Raw genomic sequence first — 15,273 nt, 5'->3', positions numbered from 1 at the left:
GGCTAGATGTCCATCTGTCAGGAGTGCTTAGAATTTATTTCCACGCGTGGCAGGGGATTGGACTGGATGTCCCTTATGATCTCTTCCTTTGCATCTGCACAGTGTTTGCATTTACAACAAATACAACTATGAAAATATAAGCAAACGAAAGAATTATAACAAGTGCCTCTTATTTCCACTGCAAAAAGTTTAGAATAAGCAAAGGTTGCTTCAGCTTCTAGTTCCTTCGAACACCAAAGCAAACTTGCAGGATTATTGTTCCTGCACCCCTTCTCTTTTTTCTCTTCAGTGTCACTGTTCATGTTAAAAATTCCCCAGTGAGAAAAATAAAATTAAAATTAACAGTTAGTTGTCAACATTTCTCTTGATTGTTGTGGTTCATAAGGTTGAAAAAGGAGCTAATGGGAGAGTGAAACAAACATACCTCTGGCTATTGCTGCCATTTTCCACCAGCTATAACAATAATTTATCAATTTCCTACAATTGAAAGATTCTATGGTCCTGAGCAGATTACCTTTATGACACTATCTATGTGCTGCCTTTCTTTATTCAAAATGCTGTTTTTTTTATTTTTTACATATAAAATGAAATGCATACAGGTTCTTACCTAAAATGGTCATCATCCAAGTATTACTTCCTGTTTTTTTTCAGAATGTCTTTTTATGACATCAGCTCTTACCTCACTGACACCAGATGTGTTGCTAATTTGTCTTTCAAACAACAAAAGCTTCCTTTTTAGAGCCCAGTTGTCATTTTTGCCAAGGCACAGATTACCAGTACACACCCACCTTGCATGTGAGCAAGAGTGTGTGTGGGCAGATAAATTACAATGGAGATCCAGTATTTCTTCCGCTAAGGTTGTGGAAAAACCCTATATCTGTACTTTGTTGCTGTACTTTGTTGATTCATATATTGCATAACCAGGAGAACAGCAAAAACAGACTCTAAGGAATTGCATCACGACAACCTTGATTTTAAATGTTTCCAGCTTAAAATTTCTAATTTCAGCTTTCGACTTTACTGAATCTACATAAAAGAATGTCAGTTACTGCTATCATCTTGGTATCATATGGCATAATGCTGACTATTAAATTGTTTAAATTAAAATCACTGGTATTTGTTTTATCAAATGTGCATCTTGCCTTTCTGCTGTCAGTGCACATAGTGGATAGTAGAATAGAATTTTAAATGAAGCAATTCTCAAAGCCCAATGCAACATCAAACAAAATAGGCAAAACAAGAAAATAAAAGCAAGAACCACTAAATTCACAACACTATTTTAAAAACCAGTAGCAAATCATCTTAGCAGGTCAAAGCCAGAGGATAGATTGTCAAAGAAAGTTCAAACTCATAGGCACCACTGCTGAAAAGCCTTTTTTTCTTGCATTCCTGATAAATGTCCTCCCTGAAATGGTGGGACATAGAGATGGATTTCAGCTGAATGTCCTAAAACGTTGGGCAGATTCATATACAGGAAAGTGCTTTTATGTCATCTTGCGTTAAAAGTGTTGTTTTCAGCACAGATGTATTCCCAAGTGTATTTTGTTTTGAAATGCACAACTTTGGCACTTGCAGTCATTTCTTCAAAGTAAACCCCAAGCTTCTCACTTCTATGAGCAGAGGCATATGGACTTGCTTTGAGATTTCAAAACTAAACTTTTAGGGAGAATCTATTAGCAATCTCTTGGAATGATTTGGTCATTTAATTTACTTCTGGAAGATGATAACACAGAACACACACACAAACAAACAGATGACTTCAATAGAATAAGTACATTTTGACGGTGATGGATAGAAGAAGGCTGTCAAGAAATGGGTTAGGAAACAGTGGTTTGAAGAAGGCTAGTACCCAAAAATTTAATATAACACTCAAAATAGTGGTAATAAATATTTTGATATCTAAAGGCATTCAAGTTACTTGTCATAATGGCGCATTAATTTGGCTCATTTGTTTGCATGTCTTCCTAGCTTTTTACATTTTTTCTAATATTTTCTCTTTTAAGGAGATGACTATATCTTGGTGCCTGAAAAGGGCAGAGCTTGTATTTAAGTGTGTGAAAGGTTAGTGAACTTACATCATGCTTATTTATTAACTATTGGATATAACAGTTCTATTTACTGTGGGGAATGGCCTGTTGCACCCCAAGGCAGCGTGAGCACTCGAAAACCAAACAGGAGTCAATATAACATATATCTTTATTAAAGCAATTATAAATCCAGATGAAAATATGTATGGAGTTTGAGGAGGAAGTAGCTCTTTTAGGAAAATCAAAGATTAGTCCAATAAAGTGAAAGAAAAGGTCCAATATTATAATCCAAAGTCTGAAGGGCAAAAGTTCACTCCAAAGCAGTTAGAATGTTCTTGAGTTGAAACAAGAAAACAAGGCTGGAAATAGCAAAGTTCAAATCCACTAGAATACTTCTTAACAAACAGACAGGAACTTAGACGAAGCCGAGGCAAAACTTGGATCAGGAACAAGGCAGGTACTAGGTTGAAGTCCGGTTCTACTCGAGAGTCACGGCATGGCACAGCCCGACGGAACTGGGAACTCAGCTTGGAATCAAACAGGAGCTGGAGTCAGGAAAATCTCTCTCAAAGAGAGCAAAGTTGACACCGCAAAGAAGCCACCAAGCAAAACACTTTTATGGATCCTAAACTGAATCCAAAATAGGGAGAGCAATACTCCCAAAAACTTCCCATGGGAACTCTAACCATTATCCCCTCGGGACGCCAGACGTTGACTCCTACGAAGGCCTTGTTTTGCGCTTCTCTCACGATTCAGAAATTCTCTTCAATTAAAATCCGCATTCTCAGGCGAGCTGAGAACATCTGGCACAGACAAGGGAGGAAGAGTAGGAGACTCCCTTCCAATTAACAGCTCTTCCTGGCTGATTGCTCTGGGATCCCGGAGCTGCAAAGGGTTCTCAGAACTGGGTGAAAAGTCATAATAAGCCTCATCTGTGTCAGAGTTCAGCTCCTGTTCAGGCTCTGAAGCCATGGCTGGCTGGGATATAACATGGCTACAGTTTAGTGTTTGAACATTGAAAGCAGAAGATTCAATCCTTGGCCTTTTTTTGTTTTATCATAATAGGACTGGAAGAAAAAAACTGTCTTGGGTCCTTGGGTAGTTGCTACTAATTGGAACGGGTAGCACAGATCAAGGCAGACTCCAGCAATACATGGAACGAGAGTTGCCAGATGTACAAGCGGGGTTTAGAAAAGACAGAGGAACCAGAGACCAAATTGCCAATATCCGCTGGATAATGGAGGAAGCTAAGGAATTTCAGAAAAACATCTATTTCTGCTTTATTGACTATTCTAAAGCCTTCGACTGTGTGGATCATAATAAACTGTGGCAAGTTCTTGGTGGTATGGGGATACCAAGTCACCTTGTCTGTCTCCTGAGAAATCTGTATAAAGACCTAGTAGCCACAGTAAGAACAGAGCACGGAACAACAGACTGGTTCAAGATTGGGAAAGGAGTGCGGCAGGGCTGCATACTTTCACCCTCCCTATTCAACTTGTATGCAGAACACATCATGCGACGTGCAGGGCTTGATGAATCCAAGGCCGGAGTTAAAGTTGCTGGAAGAAACATTAACAACCTTAGGTATGCAGATGATACCACTCTGATGGCCAAAAGCGAGGAAGAGCTGAGGAGCCTTATCACCAAGGTGAAAGAAGAAAGTGCTAAAGCTGGGCTGCAGTTAAACATCAAGAAAACCAAGATTATGGCAACCAGATTGATTGATAACTGGCAAATAGAGGGAGAAAACGTGGAGGCAGTGACAGACTTTATATTTGTAGGCACGAAGATCACTGCAGATGCAGACTGCAGCCAGGAAATCAAAAGACGTTTGCTTCTTGGAAGGAGAGCAATGGCCAACCTCAATAAAACAGTGAAAAGCAGAGACATCACACTGGCAACAAAGGTCTTCATAGTTAAAGCAATGGTATTCCCCATAGTAACCTATGGATGCAAGAACTGGACCACAAGAAAGGCTGAGCGAAGGAAGATAGATGCTTTTGAACTTTGGTGCTGGAGAAAATCCTGAGAGTGCCTTGGACCGCATGAAGATCCAACCAGTCCATATTCCAGGAAATAATGCCCAGCTGCTCACTTGAGGGAAGGATATTAGAGGCAAAGATCAAGTATTTTTGTCACATCATGAGAAGACAGGAAAGTTTGGAAAAGATCATGATACTGGGGAAAATGGAAGGAAAAAGGAAGAGAGGCCGACCAAGGGCAAGATGGATGGTTGGTATCCTTGAAATGACTGGCTTGATCTTGAAGGAACTGGGGGCGGGGGCGGCCGATAGGGAGCTCTGGCGTGGACTGGTCCATGAGGTCACGAAGAGTCAGAGATGACTGAGTGAATGAACACATAGCACAGAGCTTGATGGATCAGTCAAATATTTATGTAACTCTTTACATTCAATTTCAGTATGGTTTGCTTCATTGTTGCAAAATCTGAGAACCAGCATGTTGTAATATTTAGACTTGGGAGATCTAGAGTGCAAATTTATCTCAGCCTTGATATATACAAGGGTAGCCATGGACTACTCACCAGAATTGCTATAAGGCTAAAAATGTTGATAGGATTGTGGGCTCCTTGGAGAAGTAATGGGATGCTGGGTTATCTACTTTCTCTTTGTATACTGTTCATAGAACCGACATGAACTATCTGAAACCAATTTATGTTTCCTGTTCACCTGGTGACTTTTCCTTTCTAGGATTCATGATGGAAATGGCTTCCTGGGATGGAGGGATTTCTCGGACTGTTCAATTTTTGGTTCCACAGGTATTATTATTAGACATTGTATTTGTTTCATTATTTGGTTATACAACAGGCTCATTACTTGTCTCATTTTTTTAAAAATTGAAAGTTTGAAAAATGATTGTCTGTTCAGGATGTAAAAGACTTCCAATCCCACATTGCTATTTCTATAATTCTCGAGGCTTTTTTTAAACACAGAAGATAAGTAAATGGAAACATGGATTCATATCTCCACTCAGCTATATTTCAAGTATGCAAAATGCATGCTGCAAGCTACTTGGAGTTATCACAGCCCCTAAGCACAAGGATTGAACATACAGTATGAAGGGTAAAGCACCACAGTTTAGTACAGTGGTTCCGAACCTGTGGTCCATGGACCACCAGTGGTCCCCAATAACAAATATATGATCCGCGGCCTCACCATTACTACACTATTGCAACTAGAATGACTGGTCTCGTGAAACCCTCTTATAGTGCCAAGGCAATGGGGATGTCGGGAGGGGAGAGACTGACTACCCACGAAAGACATGGCAACAGGCCTCCTGACTGCTGCCTCTCCCTCCCTCCCTCCCTCCCCTGAGCGGAGCTGTTCCATGTGGCACCTGGAAGCAGGGGCGCCTTGGTGTCTTCTTTTTTAGGCCTGTTTATTGAGTTATTTGGGTTGCTGATTCAGAAAATTGCATTGGATAGACCACATCAGCGCTAGATTATTAAATATGGTTTTCTGTGGATGAGCAGATGATGACTACTGGATGGCATATTCTGTATCAGAAACTAGAGCTGATGTGGTCTATCCAATGCAATTTTCTGAATCAACACCCCAAATAACCAAACCGAATCTGAAGTTGACTAAAAACTGATTTGTCAAGTGGTCTCTGGTAGAAAAAAGGTTGGGAACCACTGGTTTAGTATGTGTGCCTCTGACTGGTTCTTAATAAAGCTGGATATTTTCCTTATAAGCCTAATATTAAATTAGTGGGAAAGTATATCTTTCCTATATAAGTAGCAAGAGACCAAAATGAGATTCACAGATAATTAAATAAATTTCAGCCTAGTGCTTAGCAGAAGATATTCTTACTAGATAGAAAAACTCATTTTCTGTGTTTCAAAAGTCATCATAGTTCTTTGAAACACTATCCATTTATTTCTAGGAGGAACCGAAGAAGTATCCTTTTCCTCCTCATTTTCCTTCATGGTGTAGTGAACAGAGTGTCTAAATAAAACATATGGTTATTGTGTGAATATGAAGGAATAAAAAACTCTTAAACTTGACTTGGATAATCTGTAGAGAGCAAGGAAACATTGATTCTTTGTGTTTTTTTCTTCATTTTTACAGAGTATTTCTGAAGAAATGTTTTTCCAGCTGAGCAATATGTTGCCACAGATTTTCCGTGTCTCATCTACACTCACTCTGACATCTAAACATTAAGCCCCCTCAAATAATCCAGAAAGGAACTGCTGGAAGGTAACAGAAATGTTCCTAACAAAAGCTGGGTCCAAAAGACAATGGCAGCATCTTTATATGAAGAAAAGTGGGTTGTTTCTTGTTTTTTCCTTTCTTGGCATAAGCCTTCCTAACATATTGCAGGCAGCTCTGAGATCTCCCCAAGATTTGGAAACAACTTGTTAAAAAAATAGAAATTATGATAGGAATTGGAGTTTACATACCATAATATAAGTTTATATACTAGCCAAGAAATATATGTAATGTTTTAGATTGTGTTGGCACAGACTTTGTATGTCATGGTCAGTATATTACTGAATTTTCTTACGTTGTATAAAAATAGCAACTTATATAGAGCGTTGACATTTTGTATATTTCTATGCTTTCTGTAGAAATGGTTACAACTAATCTTCTCCTCTGGCTCCAATACAGGAGTTGCTGTCCTAAGCACATGTTAACTGGAAGTGATTAAAGACACACATTGCTGTGTGTGTGTACAGTAGCTTAACATTGTCTCTCTGCTACATTATAATCCCTGAGTAATCTTATCTTTGTGCATTTAGAATGATGCCACAGCATCTGAGGCAAGGTGGTGTAGTGGATAACAGCAACAAAACCTCTGAAGTAAACAATTATGGCTATATCTACCATAGTTATTGAATATGAGGCTTATGCAAGAAAATATTGTTGTATCCCATAAAACAAAATTGATACTGCATCTGAATCTGGGTGGTTTATTTAATATATATTATTTATATTCAGCCTTTCTCACAGTTCACTTCATAAGATTGAGAACAGGGGTGGAAAGTTTTGATCTCTTGGGTTGTATATGGCAGTAACTGATGGGTCATGTGACAGTGAGCATTACCAGAAGTGGCTATGAGTAGGGTTTGGACTATTGGGGTAGCTAGACCCAGCATTCCCCTTATCCACATTCATATAGAAAAGACACAGGTTCACCTAATCCAGTGGTTCTCAACCTGTGGGTCCCCAGATGTTTTGGCCTTCAACTCCCAGAAATCCTAACAACTGGTAAACTGGCTGGGATTTCTGGGAGTTGTTGGCCAAAAACATCTGGAGACCCCAGGTTGAGAAATACTGACCTAGTCCTATTCCCACAGATTATTCCTAATGACATAATAGAACCTGAACAGATGATGGTGATATTTTACAAATTTACAAAGTACAGAGCAGGAATAAAAAATAAATTAAGGTAGTCTTTGGGGCCTATGGGCAACAAGGTAATTTTTAGTACATGAGGGCAGAATGGATTGAAGTAGCAAAGGGGAAAGCTGAAATAAATTCAGCAAAGAACTATACTGTTGAGATTATCACAGTAATGTAAAAATTGCCTCTAACCCTATGCCATGGATGAATATAATGTGACCTGCAGGGGCCCCGAGATAACTTTTTTATTTGATTGTTTTTTGCAAAAAGAGAAATAAACTGGTTTGGAAACTGGGTTTTTTGTTTGTGTGTTTATTTCCAGAATGTTTTCTGAGAGCTATGGAAGGCATTTTCATGTCTCAAGGCCACTGGGGTACCCAAAGATCAAGCACACAGGTTTTACACATTCCATGCAAGGGTGTAGGATATTTCCACCATGTTTTAGGGTTCCTCTAGCCCAGGGGTCCCCAAACTAAGGCCCGGGGCCCGGATGCGACCCTCCAAGGCCATTTACCTGGCCCCTGCCCTCAGTTTTAGACTTAGGCTCGCCCAAAGTCTGAAATGACTTGAAGGCACAACAACAACAATCCTACTTGATTATCTCATTGGCCAGAAGTAGGTCCACACTTCCCATTGAAATCCTGATAAGTTTGCAGTATGTTGGTTAAAATTATTTTTATTTTTGAATATTGTATTGTTCTTTCCTTTACCAATATTGTAAATGAACTATTGTAAAAGAAAAATATGGTAATAATATAATATATTGTGTATACATATAATATTGATAATAATATTATAATGTAATACAATATAATATTTATTTATTTATTACAGTATTTCTGCCCCGCCCTTCTCACCTAATAAGGGACTCAGGGGGGCTAATAATAATAATAATAATACAATATAATAATATTGTATAATATAATAATATTAATTATATATTATATATTAAATGTAATATTACTAATAATAATATGGTATAATGGTATAGTACAATATCTATATATATAAAAGAGTGATGGCATCACGGCGACTCACAAAACAACAAACGTACAGGCCCCCCAACCTCAAAATTTGACAACACAACCCATCATCCACGCCTCAAGGTTGATACAACAAAAAGAAAAGAAAAATAAAGTCCTAATTAGAGGGAGAGCAATAATTTTTTTATCCAATTGCTGCCGGTTTAGAGGGCTAATCTCTGCCCACTTGGTCGCCTAGCAACCAGCCTGTCAGCCAAGGGACAGCCAGGGTTCAGTTAGGGGACAGGCAGATTTAGGCCTAATTTAGGCTTCTTCCACAGATTATCTAATTTGCACTGGATTATATGGCAGTGTAGACTCAAGGCCCTTCCACACAGCTATATAACCCATTTATAATCTTATATTATCTGCTTTGCACTGGATTATCTTGACTCCACACTGCCATATAATCCACTTCAGTGTGCATTTTATACAGCTGTGAAGAAGGGGCCTCATATAATCCACTTCTAAGCAGATAATATAAGATTATCAATATACAGTAGACTCTCACTTATCCAACATAAACAGGCCGGCAGGATAAGTGAATATGTTGGATAAAAAGAAGGGATTCAGGAAAAGCCGATTAAACAAATTAAGCACCAAAACATCATATTATACAACAAATTTGACAGAAAAAGTAGTTCCATGCGCAGTAATGCTATGTAGTAATTACAGTAGAGTCTCACTTATCCAACACTCGCTTATCCAACTATCTGGATTATCCAACGCATTTTTGTAGTCAATGCTTTCATTGATATTTTGCTGATAATTCATAAATACAGTAATTACTACATAGCATTACTGTGTATTGAACTTTTTCTGCCAAATTTGTTGTCTAACATGATGTTTTGTGCTTAATTTGTAAAATCATAACTTAATTTAATAGGGTTATCCTTAATCCCTCCTTATTATCCAACATATTCGCTTATCCAACGTTCTGCCGGCCCGTTTATGTTGGATAAGTGAGACTCTACTGTACTGTATTTACAAATTTACCAGTAAAATATCACAATGAATTTAAAACACTGACTACAAAAACATTGATTACGGAAAGGCAGACTGCGTTGGATAATCCAGAACACTGTATAAGCGAATCTTGGATAAGTGACATTCTACTTTAATATGAAATAATTACTGGGATAGAATAATGCAGAACCATATAATCTCTAAAACCAGGACAGTAAATAAACAGGGGAATTCCACACAGGAAACAATCAGGGCCAGCTAACACCTCCCAACAAAGTATTCCCATCATCAAGGTCTGTCAAATCCTCTGTTTTCTCAGGGCCACAGACAGTAGAAGCACATAAAATATTGCAAACAACACCACTCTGAAAACAAAGGAATTCCAGACAGGAAACAATCAGGGCCAGCAAACACCTCCCAACAAAAAATTCACTCAGGGAGGAAACAGCCAGGCTTTAAAGCTGCAAGGCCATTACATCCTAATCATTTTGCCTAATTGCAGCATTCATACTTGCCTCCAACAGACAAAAAAACCCAATCAGAAATATTGTATATTCACAACCTTTAGGAAACAATAGCCCCTGATGGCGCAGCGTGTTAAAGCGCTGAGCTGCTGAACTTCTGGACCGAAAAACCGCAAGTTTGAATTGGGAGAGCGGAGGGAGCCCCCACTGTTAGCCCCAGCTTCTGCCAACCCAGAAGTTCAAAAACATGCAAATGTGAGTGCATCAATAGGTACTGCTCCGGCGGGAAGGTAACGCCACTCCATGCAGTCATCCCACATGACCTTGGAGGAGTCTATGGACAACGCCGGCTCTTCGGCTTAGAAATGGAGATGAGCACCAACCCCCAGAGTCAGACATGACTGGACTTAACGTCAGGGGAAAACGGTTACCCTTTACCTTAACTACCACCAATTCCTCAATACTTTATCTCCCATACCACCAGACTTCGCCACAGCAACGCGTGGCCAGGCACAGCTAGTAGTAATATATAATGCTAATATTGTACTATGCTAATAATATAATATATTGTATGTACATACAACTTGTAAGCCACTCTGAGTCCCCTTTGGGGTGAGAGAGGGTGGGGTATAAATGTAATAAATAAATAAGTAATTGTTGCTGGGTTTTGGTTTTTGTTGCACTACAAATAAGACATGTGCAGTGAGCATAGAAATCTGTTAGTCTTTTTTTTCAAATGATAATTCGGCCCCTCAACGATCTGAGGGACCATGAATTGGCCCTCCACTTAAAAAGTTTGAGGACCCCTGCTCTAGCCCAATTCATCCCTAAGAGAAGGCATTTATGAAAGTGAAAGTGACTTGGTAAAAAAAATGCTTCCCTGGAGCCTAAAACGGACCAAGAAGGACCCATAAACATTGTGAAATATCCCCTATTGGATATTGTAGAAGCAATATGTTTAACGGTTTTTTTTGCAAGTGCAAGCAGGGGGCTTCATCCCAAGGTTTCCTGGGAACTGTTGCAAACCTAGCCTTCCACAGTTGCCTCCTTCAGCCCAGAGTGTCCTAATCTTGTGAGTACTCAGTGGGGTGATAATGTCAGTCCATAACCAATTGTGATCTTTATTCCTGCTCAGACAAGGTTAATAAAAGAGATGCTGTATAGACCAAACAGCCAGCTAAATTACATGCAGAATATTCCAGTATTTTGTTATTGCTCTGGCAATTGTGGGCATAGTGGAACAGATTGTAACAGCCATTGCTGCAATGCCCATCTAGTGTAGTGCTGAAATTTACAGACAAAACATTCCTGAGCAATGGCTATCAAACCTCTGTTTGAAGAGCATCTATCAGCTTCCAATTTAATTGATTCTATGATCAAACAAAAACTTGGAGAAGACAATGATGCTGGGGAAAAAGGAAGGAAAAAGGAAGAGGGGCCGATCACGGTATCCTTGACGTGACTGGCTTGTCCTTGAAGGAGCTGCAGGGTCCGACAGGGAGCTCTGGAGTGGGCTGGTCCATGAGGTCACGAAGAGTCTGAAGCGACTGAACAAATAACAACAAAAATATTATCAAATACTTGGCAGCCAGGAGCCTCCAGTGGCCTATGGGATAAAAGCCTCGTGACTTGAAGGTTGGGTTGCTGACCTGAAAGCTGCCAGGTTCGAATCCCACCTGGGGAGAGCGCGGATGAGCTCCCGCTATCAGCTCCAGCTTCATGCGGGGACATGAGAGAAGCCTCCCACAAGGATGATAAAAACATCAAAAACATCCGAGCAACATCTTTGCAGACAGCCAATTCTCTCATTCCAGAAGTGACTCAAGTTGCTTCTGACATGAAAAAAAAAACTTGGCAGCCTTTCAGAAATCAACCATCATATTAATTATCTCTTCTGGCTAAATATTCTGAAATTCCTCAACCATTTCTTGTGTTTTTTAAAACTGTTTAATGTTTTTATTGCCCATTTCTATATATGTTCCAGCAATTTGATAACCTACTCAAATTGTGCTGCCTGTGCACTCCAGCTGAGGTCTGAGCAGAGTGGAGTAGATTGGTGCAGGTATTTTCCTTCATCTGGATTATGATGACTTTAACAAACATTTCACAGATAAAATGTAATGTTAAGGATGAAGAAGACAGTTGAAGATTGCATCTGTAAATGTCAATTTGCTTATGTATTTATCTGCCCACTCTTCGGCCTCAAAGGCTCTCAGAGTGTCTTATAAAACGGCAAATTGCCCTTGAATATGTAAGATGTAATAATAAATAAGATGTGATGAATATGACATTATGGAGCTGTGTTGGGCAGGCTGCCTCCCATTCAGTGACCAGCAGAATGGCAGTGGACACCAGTGGGAGAGGCTCTCAATAGCCGCTGGGCTAAGACATGTTACAGCAGTGTTTTTTCAATTACAAGCACTGGTGAGAAGCAGTAAACTACGTTTCATGATTGTCAATGAATAGTTAAGGAGAGATTCGCTATGTGTAAAACTATCCTCAATCCATATAGAAACACAGACTCCCTTATTTGCTTCTTATGGTGTTTTTATACAGTCACTTCCTATGCTGCTTCTAAGCTAAGCATCATACTCAGAATTACCATTGTTATTAAATTTATTTCTATTTCTATCCCACCTTTCTTCCCTTAGAGACTCAAGGCAGCTAATAATAACATGACGCTGCCTACTAAAATTTAAAAAGGCAAAAAATAAAAACACAATTAAGAATTTGTGTCATGACTACAAAGTTCCAATACAATAAATGTTTATGATAACAATGTTTAAATGATGTAATGTTTATACAAGAATACTTAAGACTAGAGGTCCTCAAACTAAAGTCCGTGGGCCAGATGTGGCTCTCTAAACTTTATATTTAGGGTCGCCCTTGGTCTGAGACAACTTGAAGGCACACAACAACAACAATCCTAATTAACTTGGCTATCATATCAACCAAAAGCAGGCCCACACTTTCCATGGAAATTCTGGTAAGTTTATGTTGGTTCAAATTGTTCTTAATTTTAAAAACTGTATTGTTCATTCGTGTTTTATTGCGCTATATATAAAATATGTTCAGTGTGCATAGAAATTCATTTTTTTCCAAACTATAGTCCAAACTATAAGGAGCCCCGGTAGCTAAGTGCGTTAAAGCGCTGAGCTGCTGAACTTGTAGACCGAAAGGTCCCAGGTTCAAATCCCGGGAGCGGAATGAGCGCCCGCTGTTAGCTCCAGCTCCTGCCAACCTAGCAGTTCGAAAACATGCCAATGTGAGTAGATCAATAGGTACCACTCCGGCGGGAAGGTAACGGCGCTCCATGCAGTCGTGCCGGCCACATGACCTTGGAGGTGTCTACGGACAATGCCGGCTCTTCGGCTTAGAAATGGAGATGAGCACCAACCCCCAGAGTCAGACATGACTGGACTTAACGTCAGAGGAAACCTTTACCTTTACCTTTACCCCCCCCCCCCTCCCCCAATTGCTCTGACGGGATGTGGAGAGTTCAGCTGTTCTGAGTGCTTGGCTTTCACATCCTGACGCACAACAACCAACATTAATGAGACTGTAAGACCCACTCTGTGACTGTAAGGCAAGAAATACAATTTATTATTATTATTATTATTATTATTATTATTATTATTATTATTATTATTATTATTATTTATTGTATGACACAGCAAACAAGATAGATATGCTGGATTTCGTATCAAGTGTCTAGGACTGTGTGATGTATTTTCGGATGATGCGCGCAGATCCCAGTAGGGTGGCTTTTTGCAGTTGGCAGATCATAATTTTGCCAATGTCTATTGTTTCCAAATGCCAGCTGAGATCTTTCGGCATGGCACCCAATGTGCCGATCACCAGGACCACCTGTACTGGTTTCTGCCAGAGTCTTTGAAGTTCAATCTTGAGGTCCTGATAGCGGCTGAGTTTTTCTGGTTGTTTTTCGTCAATGTGACTGTCACCTGGGATGGCAATATCAATGATCCAAATCTTTTTCTTTTCCACAACTGTGATGTCTGGTGTGTTGTGTTCCAGAACTTTGTCAGTCTGGATTCGGAAGTCCCACAGTATCTTTGCGTGCTCATTTTCCAATACTTTTGCAGGTTTGTGATCCCACCAGTTCTTTACTGCTGGGAGGTGGTACTTGAGGCATAAGTTCAATTAATCATTTTGGCCACATAGTTTGCCTCTGTTTGTAGTATGTTTGTGCGATTTTCTTACAGCAACTGAGGATATGATCAATCGTTTCATCGGTTTCCTTGCACAGTCTACATTTTGGGTCATCAGCTGATTTTTCAATCTTGGCCTTAATTGCATTTGTTCTGATGGCTTGCTCCTGGGCTGCAAGGATCAGGCCTTCTGTCTCCTTCTTCAGGGTCCCATTCATGAGCCAGAGCCAGGTCTTCTCCTTATCAGCTTTTCCTTCAATTTTGTCAAGGAACTTTCTATGCAATGCTTTGTTGTGCCAGCTGTCAGATCTAGTTTGTAGTACGATTTTCTTGTACTGGTATTTTGTCTGCTGTGCTTTGACGAGTTTCTGATTTTTGACTTCAATCAAAGTAGGTTCTTCACTTTGCTTTACATATTCTACTTTGACTGCTTGCTTTACTTGTAAGAATCCTCTGCCCCCTGATCTTCTAGGCAGATATAGGCGGTCAACATCACTGCGAGGGTGCAGTGAATGATGAATGGTCATGAGTTTTCTTGTTTTTCTGTCTAAAGTGTCCAGTTCTGCCTGTGTCCAGTTTATAATGCCAGCAGTATATCTTATGACAAGTATGGCCCAGGTGTTTATGGCCTTGATGGTGTTGCCTCCATTGAGCTTGCTTTTGAGAATTTTTCGGACCCTTTGTGTGTATTCTTTGCTGACCACAGTTTTCACATGTTCATGCTTGATGTTGTCCAGCTGTAATATGCCCAGATATTTATAGGCTGGTGACACTTTATTGTTTGGCCATTAGGCATATTCATGCCCCCACTTTCAAAGATTTTTCCCTTCTTCAATGCCACTGTCAAACATTTGTCCAAACCAAACTCCATGCTGATGTCAGTGCTAAAAATTTGGACAATGTTAGTCAGAGACTGGATTTCAGTTTCCGTTTTCCCATATAGCTTCAGGTCATCCATGTACATCAAATGCGAAATTTTGTGAGATTTCTTAGATATTTGATAGTCGAGGTTTGTTTTTTGTAAGATTGTTGACAGAGGGATCATGGCAATAATGAAAAGCAGAGGGGTTTTCATTATTATTATTATTAATTATTATTATTATTGACAAATGGGTTGAAGGCCTATGTATTATTTGAATTGTGTTGCCTATAAATATATGATGTATGTAATGCTCAGCAAGCTGACAATCGCAGTGGTTTAGTTCGCTTTTCTTGGTTATCTTAAATAAAGCTTTACTACCTCAAGTGATCTTATTTTCTGA

General features: G+C 39.6%; 1 protein-coding gene across 1 annotated transcript in view; it reads left to right on the top strand.

The window, feature by feature from the left end:
- Positions 1–7,685, top strand: part of ferry3 (FERRY endosomal RAB5 effector complex subunit 3) — a 28,111-nt gene extending 20,426 nt beyond the window's left edge. Inside the window, exons 12-14 of the mRNA XM_003221380.4 lie at positions 2,004–2,061; positions 4,736–4,803; positions 6,116–7,685. Of these exons, the coding sequence (XP_003221428.2) occupies positions 2,004–2,061; positions 4,736–4,803; positions 6,116–6,208 (219 nt within the window). The 3' untranslated portion in view covers positions 6,209–7,685. The remainder of the gene's footprint in view (positions 1–2,003; positions 2,062–4,735; positions 4,804–6,115) is intronic.
- The last annotated feature ends 7,588 nt before the right edge of the window (positions 7,686–15,273 follow it).

Source organism: Anolis carolinensis, chromosome 5, assembly GCF_035594765.1.
Source record: "Anolis carolinensis isolate JA03-04 chromosome 5, rAnoCar3.1.pri, whole genome shotgun sequence".
NCBI lineage: Eukaryota > Metazoa > Chordata > Lepidosauria > Squamata > Dactyloidae > Anolis > Anolis carolinensis.
The sequence above is the reverse complement of the archived record's forward strand: the minus strand, read 5'-3'. Positions and strand labels throughout refer to the sequence as shown.